The sequence below is a fragment of the Suricata suricatta genome, chromosome 3 (genome assembly GCF_006229205.1).
Source record: "Suricata suricatta isolate VVHF042 chromosome 3, meerkat_22Aug2017_6uvM2_HiC, whole genome shotgun sequence".
Taxonomy (NCBI): domain Eukaryota; kingdom Metazoa; phylum Chordata; class Mammalia; order Carnivora; family Herpestidae; genus Suricata; species Suricata suricatta.
In genome coordinates, this window is record NC_043702.1 from 164,300,449 (window position 1) to 164,314,503 (window position 14,055).

General features: G+C 46.2%; 1 protein-coding gene across 1 annotated transcript in view; it reads left to right on the forward strand.

Moving 5' to 3' along the window:
* MARK1 (microtubule affinity regulating kinase 1) overlaps positions 1-14,055 on the forward strand; it is a 73,717-nt gene that overhangs the window by 43,575 nt on the left and 16,087 nt on the right. Inside the window, exons 10-13 of the mRNA XM_029933407.1 lie at positions 3,975-4,074; positions 5,025-5,137; positions 7,592-7,745; positions 8,033-8,226. Of these exons, the coding sequence (XP_029789267.1) occupies positions 3,975-4,074; positions 5,025-5,137; positions 7,592-7,745; positions 8,033-8,226 (561 nt within the window). The remainder of the gene's footprint in view (positions 1-3,974; positions 4,075-5,024; positions 5,138-7,591; positions 7,746-8,032; positions 8,227-14,055) is intronic.

Genomic DNA, 14,055 nt, shown 5'->3' on the forward strand with positions numbered 1-14,055 from the left:
TTGTCTACACCTGCACTCTGTTGTCTACACCTCCACTCTGTTGTCTATACCTCCACTCTGTTGTCTACACCTCCACTCCATTGTCTACACCAGGAACCTGGGCATCCTCCTCCCTTCCTCTGAATGGTCTCACCTCCTCATCCCCCTCATATCCAGTCATGAAGTTCAGTTGATTTGTCCCAGCCAAATACTGAAAATCTCTTTTTTCCCATTGCTGCTGCCTCTGTTTTATTCAGACCGGCATCCTCTCTCTTCTAGATGCTTGCTAACGCCTCTTAGCTACTTTCTTGGCCTCCAGTCATGAACTGCTCCAGTCCCGTCTCCACACTGTGGCCAGAGAGACTTCAAAATCACACTCCCAAGACGTGCCCCTTACATGATTGAACAAGGCCCTATTAACATTCCACCCTCATCTTGCCTCACCACCCATCACCATGGTGCTGTCTCTCCAGTCACCCTGAACTTGCCGTCCCCCAGACATGCACTCCTGTCGTTTGCCCTTGGGCCTCCCGTGTGCGTGTGCGGCCTCTGCCTGTGTCACCACATGCTCCCCTCCCATTCCTTGTATGAGGCACTCCTAACTCATCCTGAATCTAACTTTCACTTACCGCAGATCTGACCATAAGTCTCATTCCACTAGTTATTATTTTCAGACTCTTCACATTGTTATCTTAAACTTGAGAACATCACCAAGGACATAATTTGAGTTTGTTTGAAAAACTAGAAGCTTATGTCTCTTAGTTTTCTTTGCCCAACCTCATTCAACATCATAACCAAAAAAACATGCAAAGAACTCCCATTAAAAAGTAATGTGTCGGTGAAAGGGCACTTGGGCTTCTTCGCTTGTATCAGGATGCGGGTGAGTGCCTGCATGTGCCCGTGTGTGTGGAGAGAGGTGGGATTTGCTCTGTGTTTGTTTTAAACACACTGAAAGGCTTTCATTTTGGGGGGCACCTGGGTGGCTCAGCGTCCGACTTTAGTTCACGTCATGAACTAAAGCGTTCATGGGTTCGAGCCCCACATCAGGCTCTATGCTGACAGCTCAGAGCCTGGAACCTGCTTCGGATTTTCTCCCTCTCTCTCTCTCTCTCTCTCTCTCTCTCTCTCTCTCTCTCTCTCCCCGCCCCTCTGTCTCTGCCCTCCCTTGCACTGTGTCTCTGTCTCTCTCTCAAAAATAAACATTAAAAACATGTTAAGGCTTTGATTTTTAAGCCTCAGCTGAGCTGCCACCTCTGTGCGCCCCTCTCGGCCCCTGCGTGTGCACAGGCCAGCTGTGGACGTGAGCCAGTCCAGGTGTCGGGGAGTAGATGGGTTCGAGCTTGTTAAGTCCTGGAGGACTGCCCGGATGTGTCCACTATATTCTTCGAAGATTGCTGTGTGTTCCCCATCCAACCTAGGAAATTCCGCCAACTGCGGAATTTTGCTTCTGCAGGTGCTGGGGCCTGACTGCTGTCTAGGCTTCTTCAAGACACTATTTGAGAAGCAGGACATGGGGAAGAGGAGGAAAGACCTCAATATTTTGGGAAATCATGTAGCTGGTATTTATGGCTCTGCTTTTTCCTTGTTTTCCCTGCTGAGGTGCACCCTCCCCAACATAGTGGTTCTGGTTCCTTTGGGCGTATACCCAGAAGTGGAAGAAAGAAGGAAATCCTGCCGTTCGGACCTTGAAGGCATTACGCTAAGTGACATAAATCAGAGAAAGATAAAAACCAGAATGATCTCACTTACATATGGAATCTAGAAAAAGAAACAAATTTAGAAAAACAGAACAGTTGCCAGAGGTAGGGGGTGGTGGGTGAGTGAAGTAAGGAAAGGTGGTCTGAAGGCATAAATTTCCGGGTACGAGTCCGTTCTAGGGAGGCGGCATACAGTGTGGTGACCATGCTTAACAGAACTGTGTTATATATTTGAATGTTGCGGCAAGAGCCGATCTTAAACGTTCTCATCACGAGGGAAAAAAATCTGTAACCGTGTGAAGGGACAGATGTCACCTTACTGTGGCGGTCATTTCACAATATGTAAATGTATCAAATCATTATGTTGTATACCTTAAGCTAGTACAAAATTGTATGTCCATTACTTCTCAAGAAAATGGGAAAAAGGAAGAAAGTCAGTGCTAATCTTGTAAGAATTACGTGTCTACATAATTTTAAGCTATATATATGAATTATATACAAGTTTTCAGTGAGATATGTAGCCTGTGACCAGAACCTCCGGAACGTTCCTCTTGTCCAGCACAGAAGTATTCTTACAAACCCCAGTTCTTAGAGGCCCACTCCGAAGTTCTGTCTTCTGGTAAATGATTTTAGCTAAATATCATTAAATGAGGAGAAGGTATCTGGGCACACAGCCTCCAAAGGATCTGTATATGGAATGTTATTTATCTGATTAGTAGTAGAATGTTGGTTAAGTAAAGTTTAGAGATGGAAAATACCCTTTGCAGGACCTAGAAAAAGAATATTAATATATCAGTACCTAGAGTGTTCCTAAATGAAAACCTGGAATTTAGTAGTAATAAAATGTTAAAAAGTCTTCTAAATAAATACAGAATCATTCCCCCAGAATTATTCCCCACTAGTTGCCTTTTTAGGTGGATAGTACAAAAAACAATACATTTGCACCCTTTACAGTTTTAAGAGCACAGCACAGCAGTGTTACCTCTACGCACGTTGTTGGACAGTCTGGCCAACGCCAATCTCCCTCCCGTCTCTGTGAGTTCAGTGACTCTAGGTTTCCTGGGTAATGGTTATCTGTCCTTTTGTGGTTGGCCTGTTTCACTTAGAAATGCCCTCAAGTTTTGTCCGTGCTGCACCATATGGATTTGCATCTGTCTTAAGGGTGAATAACACTCCGTTGTGTGTATACACGACACTTCCTTTGTGCACTCATCCGTTGGATGTTTAGTTCGCTCCGCATCTTGGCTCTTGTGAGTAAAGCTGCAATGAACATGGGTGTGCAGATACCCCTTCAAGATCCTGCTCTCGGTTCCTCTGGGCATTAGCCCCGAGGTGGGATTCCCAGATCATATTTACAGTCTGAGGAGCCCGCCTGCTGCTCCCCGTGGGGCAGCACCCACGGGCCCCGGCTCTCCACATTCTCACTAACACATGCTATTTTCATTTTTCTCTCTCGTAGCCGTCCTGACAGACGTGAGCTGAGCGCTCATTGTGGTTTTCATTTCCCCGATGATTAGTGATGTTCAATTACTGATCTTTTCATAGGCTTGTTGGCTCTTGGGATATATTTTTTTTGATAAATATCTATCCAGGTCCTTTGCCCATTTTTTTAATTGGGCCGTAGTGTTACCAATTTTCAGATTTCCCATATGTAATTCTGAAAAGTAACCCCTCCTCCAGTACACGGTTGTGAATATTTTCCCTACTCCAGAGGGTGCCCCCTGTTTTCACCCCGATTCTTGTTCATCCCTGACTCCTGGCTTCCCTTCTGACATTCTGACCACTCTCCTCTACCACATTCTCTGAGCTGTCTTTACTAACCCTGTCTTCCAACTCCCATGATGTCTGTTTTCTAAACGCTTTCGTAAGTGGTGATTTTAAAATATGGGTGTATAAGTATACATTTGGTAGAAGACGAAGAAAAATGGATAATCTCTTCATTAATCTTAAATGCAATAAACAGGATGAAGCAAAGGTTGAAATCAGTAGGTTCTGAGATTAAAACTTGCAAATGAGATAATAATCCTTTTAGAAGAATATGGGCAGTGAGTTACTCTGAATCGATACATTCGGTGAGTGTGCACGAAGATAGTTGTCATTGTCACAAGGTACGGAAGTGCGTCCCAAAGCCTCGCTCTTCTTGTTGGCCTGGTGATCACACTGGAAACTGACTTTAGATCAAAAACGTCATGATTCTTGTTGAGCAAACCAATAAATTTTACATTTACTAAAAATAGAGCTAAAATAAGTGGTGGAATGTTCTGATTGGCCAAACATAATGTAAAGTTTATTTCCTAGCAAATAATGAAAGATCGGTGGATGAATGTTGGTCACGAAGAAGAAGAACTAAAGCCATACACTGAGCCTGAACCAGATTTCAATGACACGAAGCGGATAGGTGAGTATTTAAATACCGGGAGCCACGCTGCACTATAGGAGACCGTCACTCTACCAAAATAGTGTTTAAAAACGTAAATAGGAAATCATTTTTATCTGAAAAGCACTTGTGTTGTCATCTTTTCTTTCCCTGAGTTTTCACCAGACATTACAATCTCAAGTTTGTCCTCGAGTACGTTATAATTCATTTCCGTTGTTGGCAACAGTGATATAGAAATTAAAATAACGAGGGTAAACCTCGTTCTTTTCTTTCAGCCAATCCCTAACGGGAGAAATGGTTTAAGTTTCAGCACTGATCAGACTGAAGAGTATCAGCAAAACATAGCATGTATTTTAACCAAAAATGTGGAGGCACTTGAGGGGTGAGGCCTCGGCTCTCCCATTCTGTTTTCCGGCGTCTCGGCGGGGTGCACCTCCCTCACCCAGCCGGCGCTCTGCTTCCAGCAGCTGTGGAATTCAGGCCTCCCTAAGGAGAAGCAGCCTGCCTTCAGATCAGAAAGTAGAAGTCGTTAAGAGATGAGAGAAGCCACTCCAGGTGTGGCGGAGGGTGTGGTGAGAGAGAGAGAGAGGGGGAGAGAGGGGGGGGGAGAGAGAGAGGAGAGAGGGGAAGGAGAGGGAGAGAAGGGGTTCTGTGTGTGTCACCGACAGCGTGGCTCTGGCTGAACAAAGGAAGTCAACTCAGGATCGTGTGCGGTGACGAGAAGCGGACGAGCCGCATTCATACAGGGCCCGCGGCCCAGATAGTCTCTGTCTGAGAAATCGTGAGTGCGTGGGATCTGCAGATGCAGTGTCTGTGTGTTAACAATTCAGGAGTTTCTGTCGTTCGTGTTACACTTTAAAATTCCAGAATTTCTCGTATCCTGTGTTGGCAAATGTACCCACATTTGTTGGTTTGTTTACTAAAATAGACCCATTTTTCAGAAATGTTCGCATTTTGTTTTTTATTTCTAGACATCATGGTCACCATGGGTTTTGTACGAGATGAAATCAATGACGCCTTAATAAATCAGAAATATGATGAAGTGATGGCTACTTATATTCTTCTAGGTAGAAAACCACCCGAAGTAAGTTCTTTACCTTTTTAGATTAATGTCAACTATTTCTTGAGACAAGTGACAGCGAAGACATAACATTAGCACATCTGTTCTATGTGGTGTCAAAAATCACATAAAGGCCCTAACATTCTTATTTTTACAGTTCAAACTCAAGATGCTAAGTTACAAACTGATTTCATTTCCAAGTACCAGCAGGGTGTCTGCTGTGGAAGAGCAGACCAAGTGCCGTGCTTAGCTCCATGGGGCACATGCAGCCTTGTCTTGGAGAACGAGAGTCCCCAGCCTTGTGTCTCCGGAAACAGCAGCCCTGCCCAAAGGAACTTGGTTCTTCCGGGGGTGCAGAAAAGACAATGACCGAGGCAGAAGGAAGGGGCGGCATTTAAAACAAAACCTGTATCCGAAGTGGTTTAAGTAGGTGGGAACCCAGGAAAACGTTGTTTGGTGATATTTTGCCTTCTAGAATATCCAGTGGCTCTGACACTTGCAGCTGGGGATTCTCGGGGCCAGGAGTAGGCCTGTATAATAAGGAGATAGATTCAGGTCAGGAAATGACTGTGTACAGATGGTGGTTGAACCATAAAACCAAATGATCCTTTGGCACAACAAATAGAAAGGTAGGAATTGAGAGTCAGGAACAGAGCCGAGAGCACTGATAGTTTGTTAACGATTAGACACCTGTGGGAGCCATTTTATGCAATAGGCTGAAATTATTTTTAGTTAGATAGTAACTGTTGGTGAAGCAGTACATTCAGCTGACATTTACTGCACCTGCTGTATCCCAGAGACGCTCTGTGTGGGGCTCACTGCTTCGCCGTCCGCCGTGCAGTACAGTGTGCCGCCGCTCTGGTCAGGGGCAGGCACAGGGTGCTCCGGGACAGAGTGGAAGACAGACACCCACAGCAGGCCGCCATGTAAGAGGTAGAATTAACGGTCCTTGGTAGCTGCTGGAAAGGAGGCTGAGAGACCCTCAGATTTCTAGCACGGGTGACTGGTTTTGTCAGAGGTGTTTGCCAGGATGTGAAGAGTGGGTTTCAGAGGGAGGATAGGGGTTAGTTCCATTTGAAGGAGGTGAAGTGGAGATTCCTGTTGGGGGGAGCTGTTCGGTAGACGTTTGGGTTTAGAGGTCTGGCTTGGAGGGAGTGACTGAAGCAGCAGCACCAGATTTGTGAGCTGTCGTCAGGGGAGCACAGCACTAATGTGCTGGCCTGTTCTGAGGACGCCACGCACAGTGATCCGCGTTACCCTCCCTGGCCTGGCAGTGGGGACAGGAGCCTCAGGGTAGATGCCGGTAGCTCCTGAGTGGCATCAGAGAAGCCAAGTCAAGAGAATTTCAAGAAGTGGGAAAATCATACACATGGTTATCTCTAAAGTCTTTGTCTTATTTCTACTTATGTTTTAAGATTTCACTCCTTAGATCTTTAATGTTCCCCTTAATTTAAATATAAAGGATGTGCTAGCATCGTAAGAATATAGTGCAGCCCATGCCCGAATCAAAATGATGCTTGAACTGTACTGAACACAAACAAATGAGGCCAATGAACTCCCGGGCCAGGTTCACTGCTGTGAATCCCTGCCCCTCCGCCTCCCCAGCACAGCCACTCACTACCTGTCAGCTCTGGCACTTTCCTTCATCTGTCCGTGCTTCAGATCCTGCCCCATGAAATGAGGATAATCGTACACACTTCTGAGAGTCATTGGGAGGGCTGAATGAATTAATACTTGTGCAGTTCCTACAACAGTTCCTGGCACATCACTGTGTGCTCCATGTCACCTGTTACCACGTCCGTCAGCATAACTCTGCTATGTGTTGTCAGTAACTTTACAGACCAATTTAGATTTGCCATCAGGATGCTAGCGACTTAGTCAGAAGTTTGCTGGCAACAGACCTCTTGTGGTCACAAGGAGACGAATAGTGGGTCGACCCCCCGTTTACTGGGATTATCTAAATAGATACAATGTCTTAATCAGAGTCAGTAAACTAAATTCTGTTCTGTAAGTGTGGTAGGGGGAAAAAAAGCATATGTGTGAAGTTGAAATTTTAGACTTTATCTTAAGTTTGAGTCCCAGTTTTGTCAGAGTTTGAATCCCAACGATGTCCCTGGGTCCTCCTCACCTCAGTTTTTCCATCTAGAAAATTCAGGTTAATAAACACTTGGATTTATTGTAATGATTACACAAAGTAACATATAGAAGGAGCCTGTTTATAGCAAGGCGCCTGCTATGTAACAAGCATCCAGAACTACTTGTACAAGAAACCCCAGGGGCAGGCGGACTCGCGGAGACACTGTATCCAGTTCTCTCCCTTCCTGGTTGCCAACTCACAGTTCTGTCTCCAAACCCATTTCTCTTTTCAGTTCTGATTTCTCTCTGTCTGGCTTGGGGTAGATGAAAATATCAGGAGTGCACATTGTTTGCATAAACATTTTTCTTCTGAAATGCTCGCGGTCTTTCTTCCCCTTACAGTTTGAAGGCGGCGAGTCGTTATCTAGCGGAAGCCTGTGCCCGAGGTCGCGGCCCAGCAGTGACCTGAACAACAGCAGCCTCCAGTCCCCTGCCCACCTGAAGGTGCAGCGAAGCGTCTCGGCCAACCAGAAGCAGCGGCGGTTCAGTGACCACGGTGGGGAGAAGCCAGATGGTGAAAAGACCCGGTCCCCCCAAGCTTGCGTTCGTGGAGAACTCCGCACCCACGTGTTCTTGTGCTCATAGCGTCTGTTAGCCCAGCTTCCTCTTTCCGCGTGGTTCACAGAAGCCCCTGTTCGGGCCTGACTCGTTTTTGTAATCAAACAGTTCACTGTTAGTCCCAGTGTGAAATACACTAGGAAGGGTCGTCTTAGTTTAGAGGTTTTGTTCGTGAGGAGACGCCGTCCGAGGATGTTCAGCTAATGCTTTTTCCTGTTCTCACAGCCGGGCCCTCCATTCCCCCGGCCATGTCCTACAGCAAGAGGCCGCAGGCTAACAGCGTGGAGAGCGAGCAGAAAGATGAGTGGGACAAGGACTTGGCTCGGAAACTTGGCAGCACAACCGTGGGGTCAAAGAGCGAGGTGACAGCAAGCCCGCTCGTGGGGCCGGAGAGGAAAAAGTCGTCAACCATCCCGAGTGTGAGTGAGCATTCTGGCGCGGCGCAGCTTGTTAGATTGTTTTTGTACAGTCTTTTGAAAAAACATGTTTCGGGGGACCTGGGCGGCTCAGTCAGTTACGCGTCCGACCCTTGATTTCGGCTCAGTCGAAATCAGGTCATGGTCATGGGATCAAGCCCCGCGTCGGGTTCTGTGCTGCCAACGCAGAGCCTGCTTGAGATTCTTTCTCTCTCTCCCTTTCTCTCCCGTCTCACTTTCTCTTAAAAATAAAAAAAAAAATAAAATGATTCAGAAAGGCAGACAGAAGCCAGAAGGAAAACTGGCTCCTGGACTCTCTAATGTGGAACACACACACCAAAACCAAGTGAAAACTTCTGGAAGGTTTCCAGGATGAGGTAGCAGATGACCGTAACAGGAATAAAATTCAGACCGACATCAGATTTCCCAACAGTAGCAGGGATGCAGGAAACTGAGTGGAGTAGTATGTTTTACGAACTAAACGGGAGTCCCACCGGACCCCGGATGTCCTTCCAGCCGAATCCCCACTTCAGGGTGACAGTGGGGTAAGCACGTCCTTAGGCAGCAGGCGTCTCTGCAGTCTTGTCACAGGTGACCTGTCGGAAGGCGCTGTGGTGTGAGGGGCGCTGTGCTCTCACAGGAAGAGAAGCGAATCTGCGGTGTTGCTGGAAAATCCGTGCCGTTGAAAGTGATCCAGTAACTGATTCAGGTGTGTGTGTGGTCACACACACACACACACACACACACACAGACACACACACACAATGAAAATTCAGAACCGACCTTCTGGACAATATCCAGGAAGTAGGACATTGAAAGCAAAGGAGCCCATGCCTTTCAGCGGAAGAGAAGGTCGGGATAAGTTTAAAACACCAGTGTTGGGGGTCATCTGGGTGGCTCAGTCGGTCGGGCATCCGGCCTTCGATTTCAGCTCAGGCCATGATCCCAGGGTCATGGGGTCGAGCCCCGTGTCAGATTCTCTCTCTCTCCCTCTGCCTTTCTCCCCAGCTCGGGCTGTCTCTCAAAAAAAAAAAAAGAAAAAGGAAAAGGGAAAAAAGCAGCAGTGGTGAGCAAACATGAGTTTAGGAACTTAGGGACAAACAGCATAAGAACAAGAGTAGAATTACAGCTTTTAAACCAACAGAAGAAAAAAACTGATTTAGCCTGCAGAGAGCAGGAAAAGAGAAAAGAAGGGGAAAAAAAACACTTCAGATAGAAACAGGAGGTAGAACTCCAGAAAACCCAGTACAAAGTTAATTGCAGGGGGGTTAACACTCCCGAGCACCAACGGCCTCCTGCAGTTCATGCAGACCATCTCTTTTTAAAATATGTGATTTGCTTATCGCTGCCTAGACTCTGAAATAGGTGTACGTAACCATTTTCGGAACTGATAAATGTAACCACTTTACCTGACAATTGATCTGTCTGGAGATGCTTTTTGACTATAATAGGATTTAAGACACCGTTAGGAAGACTAATCCTAGGCTGGCCATCGTTTTCCCTCACCTGAACACCAGCCAAAGGACAGTTTCGGGAGCACCAACACCCCCCGGCACAGAAAGAATTTGGTCCCTTACTTTCCGCCGCTGCCCTAGAGCCATCTGTCATTCACCTCGGGTGGGGCTCACTTTCCCCGGGATATGTACTCAGCTGCCTCTTTCCTCCCCGTCTCGTGTGGCGCTCTTGTCTGAAGGTCCCCCCTCAGATGACGGAAGTGCCATTTGTACGGCTCACTTCCAGCCCCGCCTCCTGGATCGAGCGTCCTGGGACTGAGCACTCCGGTTCTCAGCAGCCTTTCTGGTCGGTGTTTCAGGTCCTCAGGCTCTTAGTTGCGCGCGGTCTTGTATTGTTGGCTGTCGCTTCCCCCTGTAAACCTTCTCTCCCCGGATGTATAGCCTCCTGCGTGGCGACAGGGTGATGCCTCAGAACCGTTAGTGCTGAGGCATAAAACTAAGGCGTTGCTTTAAGTTCAACCCTTCTTTATTATCTTTAAGGTGAAAAAAAACAGCCAAAAAACGTCATTGTTCTGAGCCACTAAGTACTAGATTTATCTTCATTTACCTTTTTAATTTTGGCAATGTGAGAAGCCAAAATAATATTTTTCAATTTTAACAGGTCAGAAATGTCTCAAGTAAAATGAACAGTGTACCCTACCTTCCATTCTCCACATCCAGTATAACTAGCGTTATCATTTGGGATGAATTCCTTTATAGATTGCCCTTTCTAAGGAAAACATAAACGAATATATGTGTACACACAGAATTTATTTTTTTATATAAAAATGAGATCATACTATATCCGTTACATTGTAATTTTTCTCACTTAAAACGTTACCGGGTCCTTCTACACCCGGACAGCTGGAGCCACTGCAGTCGTTGAAGGCCTGCACGCCCTCCGGTCGGGACTGACGGACGCGTGGGGGGTTCAGTTTTCAGGTTTTCAGAGTATTCATCTCTGTACACGTACGTTATTGTTTCGTTTCTCTTAAATAGCTTCTCGGGAGTTTGGTTTCTGGGGGACCAGGCTTGTTTTGAGGTCAGGCGTCTGACCCGCTCCTGGTGTCCCCGAGGGTGCGGCCGCCGCCCTCACACCAACACCACCGCCCCGTGCAGGGCCCGGTGCTAACGAGGGTGCTGATGCGCGCCCGGCTCGGTGCTGCCCTTGCAGGGCGCACAGTCAGATTTCTAGTAGATGCCGCGAGCGAGATTTCAGCGGCGGAGTAATTACAGGGTAGTTCTGTCTCCACAGGCTCATCAACAACTGGACGTTAAAATCTTTGCCCGGGGGCCAAAAAACAAAACAAAAAAACCCTTTTGTCATCAGTTTGCATTTTCCAGACTATGGTGACATTGATGGCACGCCTGCAACGCATAAAATGCTTATCGTCCGCCTCCTCACACGCAGTTTCCGGACCCCAAAATGCACAGCTCTAATCCCTTGCCTATAAGGGATTGTCCAGGGGGAAGGACCTGCGGTTTACAGTCCAAGTGCCCTCACCTTGTGAAGTATTCGTTCAAAACATAAGCATTTTTACCGGTGGCTCTATTATTGGTCTATAAAATAGAGTATAATAGGAGATATTTAATAAACCCAAATGGCATGACATGGCTTTTTACTTTCTTTAAGTTCTTACTTAAATTCCAGTTATTGTGCAGTGTAATATGAACTTCAGGTGCACAAAGTAGTGATCCAACACCTCCGAACAGCACCTGGTGCTCCTCACAGGGGCCCTTCTTAATCCCCACCCACACCCACTGCCCACCTCCCCTCTGATGGAAAAACAAATAATAAGATGCATAGATAATTTAGTACATCATACAGTTTAACAGTACTTTATCTTAAGATTTTTGTTTGTGTGTTTTATTCTTGATAGCTGAAGAGAGCCAGAGAGAGAGAGAGAGAGAGAGAGAGCGAGCGAGAGAGAGAGAATTCCAAGCAGGCTCCATCCTGAGCCAAAACCCAAGAGTTGGACACTTAATGAGCCACCCATGCACCCCACCAGTGCTTTTAATTATTTATGAAATCAGAAGCCTTTTTAAACCAATAGTAAAAGCTCTTGTAAGTCCGATTCTATTGACAGTGTGACTTTCCATCAGTCTACTTGCTGTAGGACTTAAGGGTGGCAGTGACACCCCTAGAGGACAGTGGGGACAGTACTGAGGTCAGTAGTTCAATAGATTGAATGGCGGCTGACATTTGTTGGTTATCTGTATCATCTGTTTTATTGTTCATCACCGACAACGTCACAGACCCTAAACGATGGGAATATTTCTATCTGTGAAAGACCTTAGGACTCTGTGCAGAAATCTGCAGGAGAAACCAACTTAAGATTTTTCCCTTCAAGAAATTGCCATCCAAAAATTTTGCATGTAGCCCTTAATGGTAAGCTCTTGGCTTGTCTAGCAACTTGGGAGCCAGGTGTTGAGTTTCGAGATGGAAATGTGTTTCGCTATTTTTTAATCAAAAGACAATAAAGAGAGAGAGAGCTGGGGAGGGGCAGAGAGAGAGAAAAACTTGTAAATGCGTTTTTCAATGTCACTCATCACACATGTAAGTAATGCAAAATAGAAAATGCAGTGTCTTCTAAAAAATACTATTAATCACCATTTTTAAAAGAACAAGGGAAAGAACTCAGCAAGGTTGAGCTGCTTTAATGATTGTAATATGAAACATTTTACCTAAAAACTATAGTGTGATTATATAAAATACAGTCACTTTAAAATAAGCCCAGAGGGACTGTCTACAGGAGTTGGTGTCTCAGGAAATGCAGAGGAATTTATATGTCCGCTTTAGGGAAGTTGCCAGGCTGAGAGCTAAAGGGTCTGCAGGGGGAGCTTCTCTCTCGCTCCCAGATCCTAAACAAAAGAGCCTTACTTGGTCACCAGCCACCAGCGCCTTGTTATTTGAACTGAGAAAAGTCAGTTCCAAAAGTTAGTTTTACAGATGAGCGAGCCTGTGTCATGTGGAGTCAGTGAGCCTGTGTTTCAATAACCTCTGCAGGGTCATATGCTGCTTCCGGGGTTGGGCGGCGGGTGCTGCCACCCCCGGAGTCCCCGGCCTTCAGGGGCAAAGAGAAGGGAGGTAGTGTGGGAGGACCCCGAATCCAGAAGGCACAGTTTTGAAGGAGAAACTGTTCACCCATCACCCTTGGAGAAGCAAAGCTGCGTTACTGAAAATGGCCAGAAACAACTGACCAGGGATTTCTGCACAATTAGTTTACGCCTGTGATAGTTCAACCAAAATGGTGAAATTATCAAAAGTAAAGGTTTTTTAAGAACTGTAAGGGAAGCTAGTTTCCTGATGCATCTCTTCACAGTGAAGCCGGTCTTCTTTGCCTTCATTTAACGTGGGCTGTGACTTACCTAAAAACATGTTCTTAATAACCTTAGTCTGTTTAGCTACTGTACTGTTACAGCTTTTAATTTTTGTTTCTTATGTAAATGGTGACAAAATTCCTTCCGCCCGGGAAGCTGCACTTTTTTGAAAAGTTTGAAGCCTGCACTTAAACAGTTTTGTTTATATGAGGTTTTTTTGTTCCTCCAAACTTAATTGAAGCATGTATCTATTAACTTTCTTGCTCTTATGATCAAACACATTCTAAGTTAGTATTTTAGAGAATAGTGAAAGCTAGGTTAGCCAGAAACAGGGTATTTTTTTTTCCTGATGGAATAAGGATTCAACAGAAGATTATGTATCCCTTTTGGAAGTCATTCTTGTAAAATTAGTACCAGCAACTAGTTAGTTGGGCAACTAACTACTAACTAGTTAGTAGCAACTAGTCAGGATTTGGGCAGGCACGACAGCAGGTCTTTGCTTACTCCTCCTTGTTTCTCCAGAACTTCTCAGACTTCGCTTGCCTCCTGGCTAAGACCTGCAGTGACCCTCAATGAGGGAATGCTGTGACACACTGCACACACACCCTTTGTGGCTGGAGCAGGGCACGCCTCTGACCCTGGAGGTTTAGTCCCCCTAACATTACCATTGACTGTGGGGGGTTCCCTGAGCAGGTGCAGAATGGCAGCCTGCAGGTTTCTGGGGGGCCACCATTGTCACTGCCACAGGTTTCGGGTTTGTGATGATGTCCCTTGTGGAGTTGTCTCTTGCCCCCTGGTCCCACAGCACTGCCGGTGCCCATCCCCCGCCCTTCTCCAGACCACCAGCTTACAAAGGGGAGAATAAAAATCCAACTTTCCTGTTGCTTCCAAACACCTGCTCACTGCTGCTGTAGACGACAAGCTAAACTCATAGGAGCTTGATAGGCTTTGCCTTTCACTCCTGCAATCAGAGAGGGAGGGAGGGAGGGAGGGAGGGGGGAGGGGGCGAGAGAGAGAG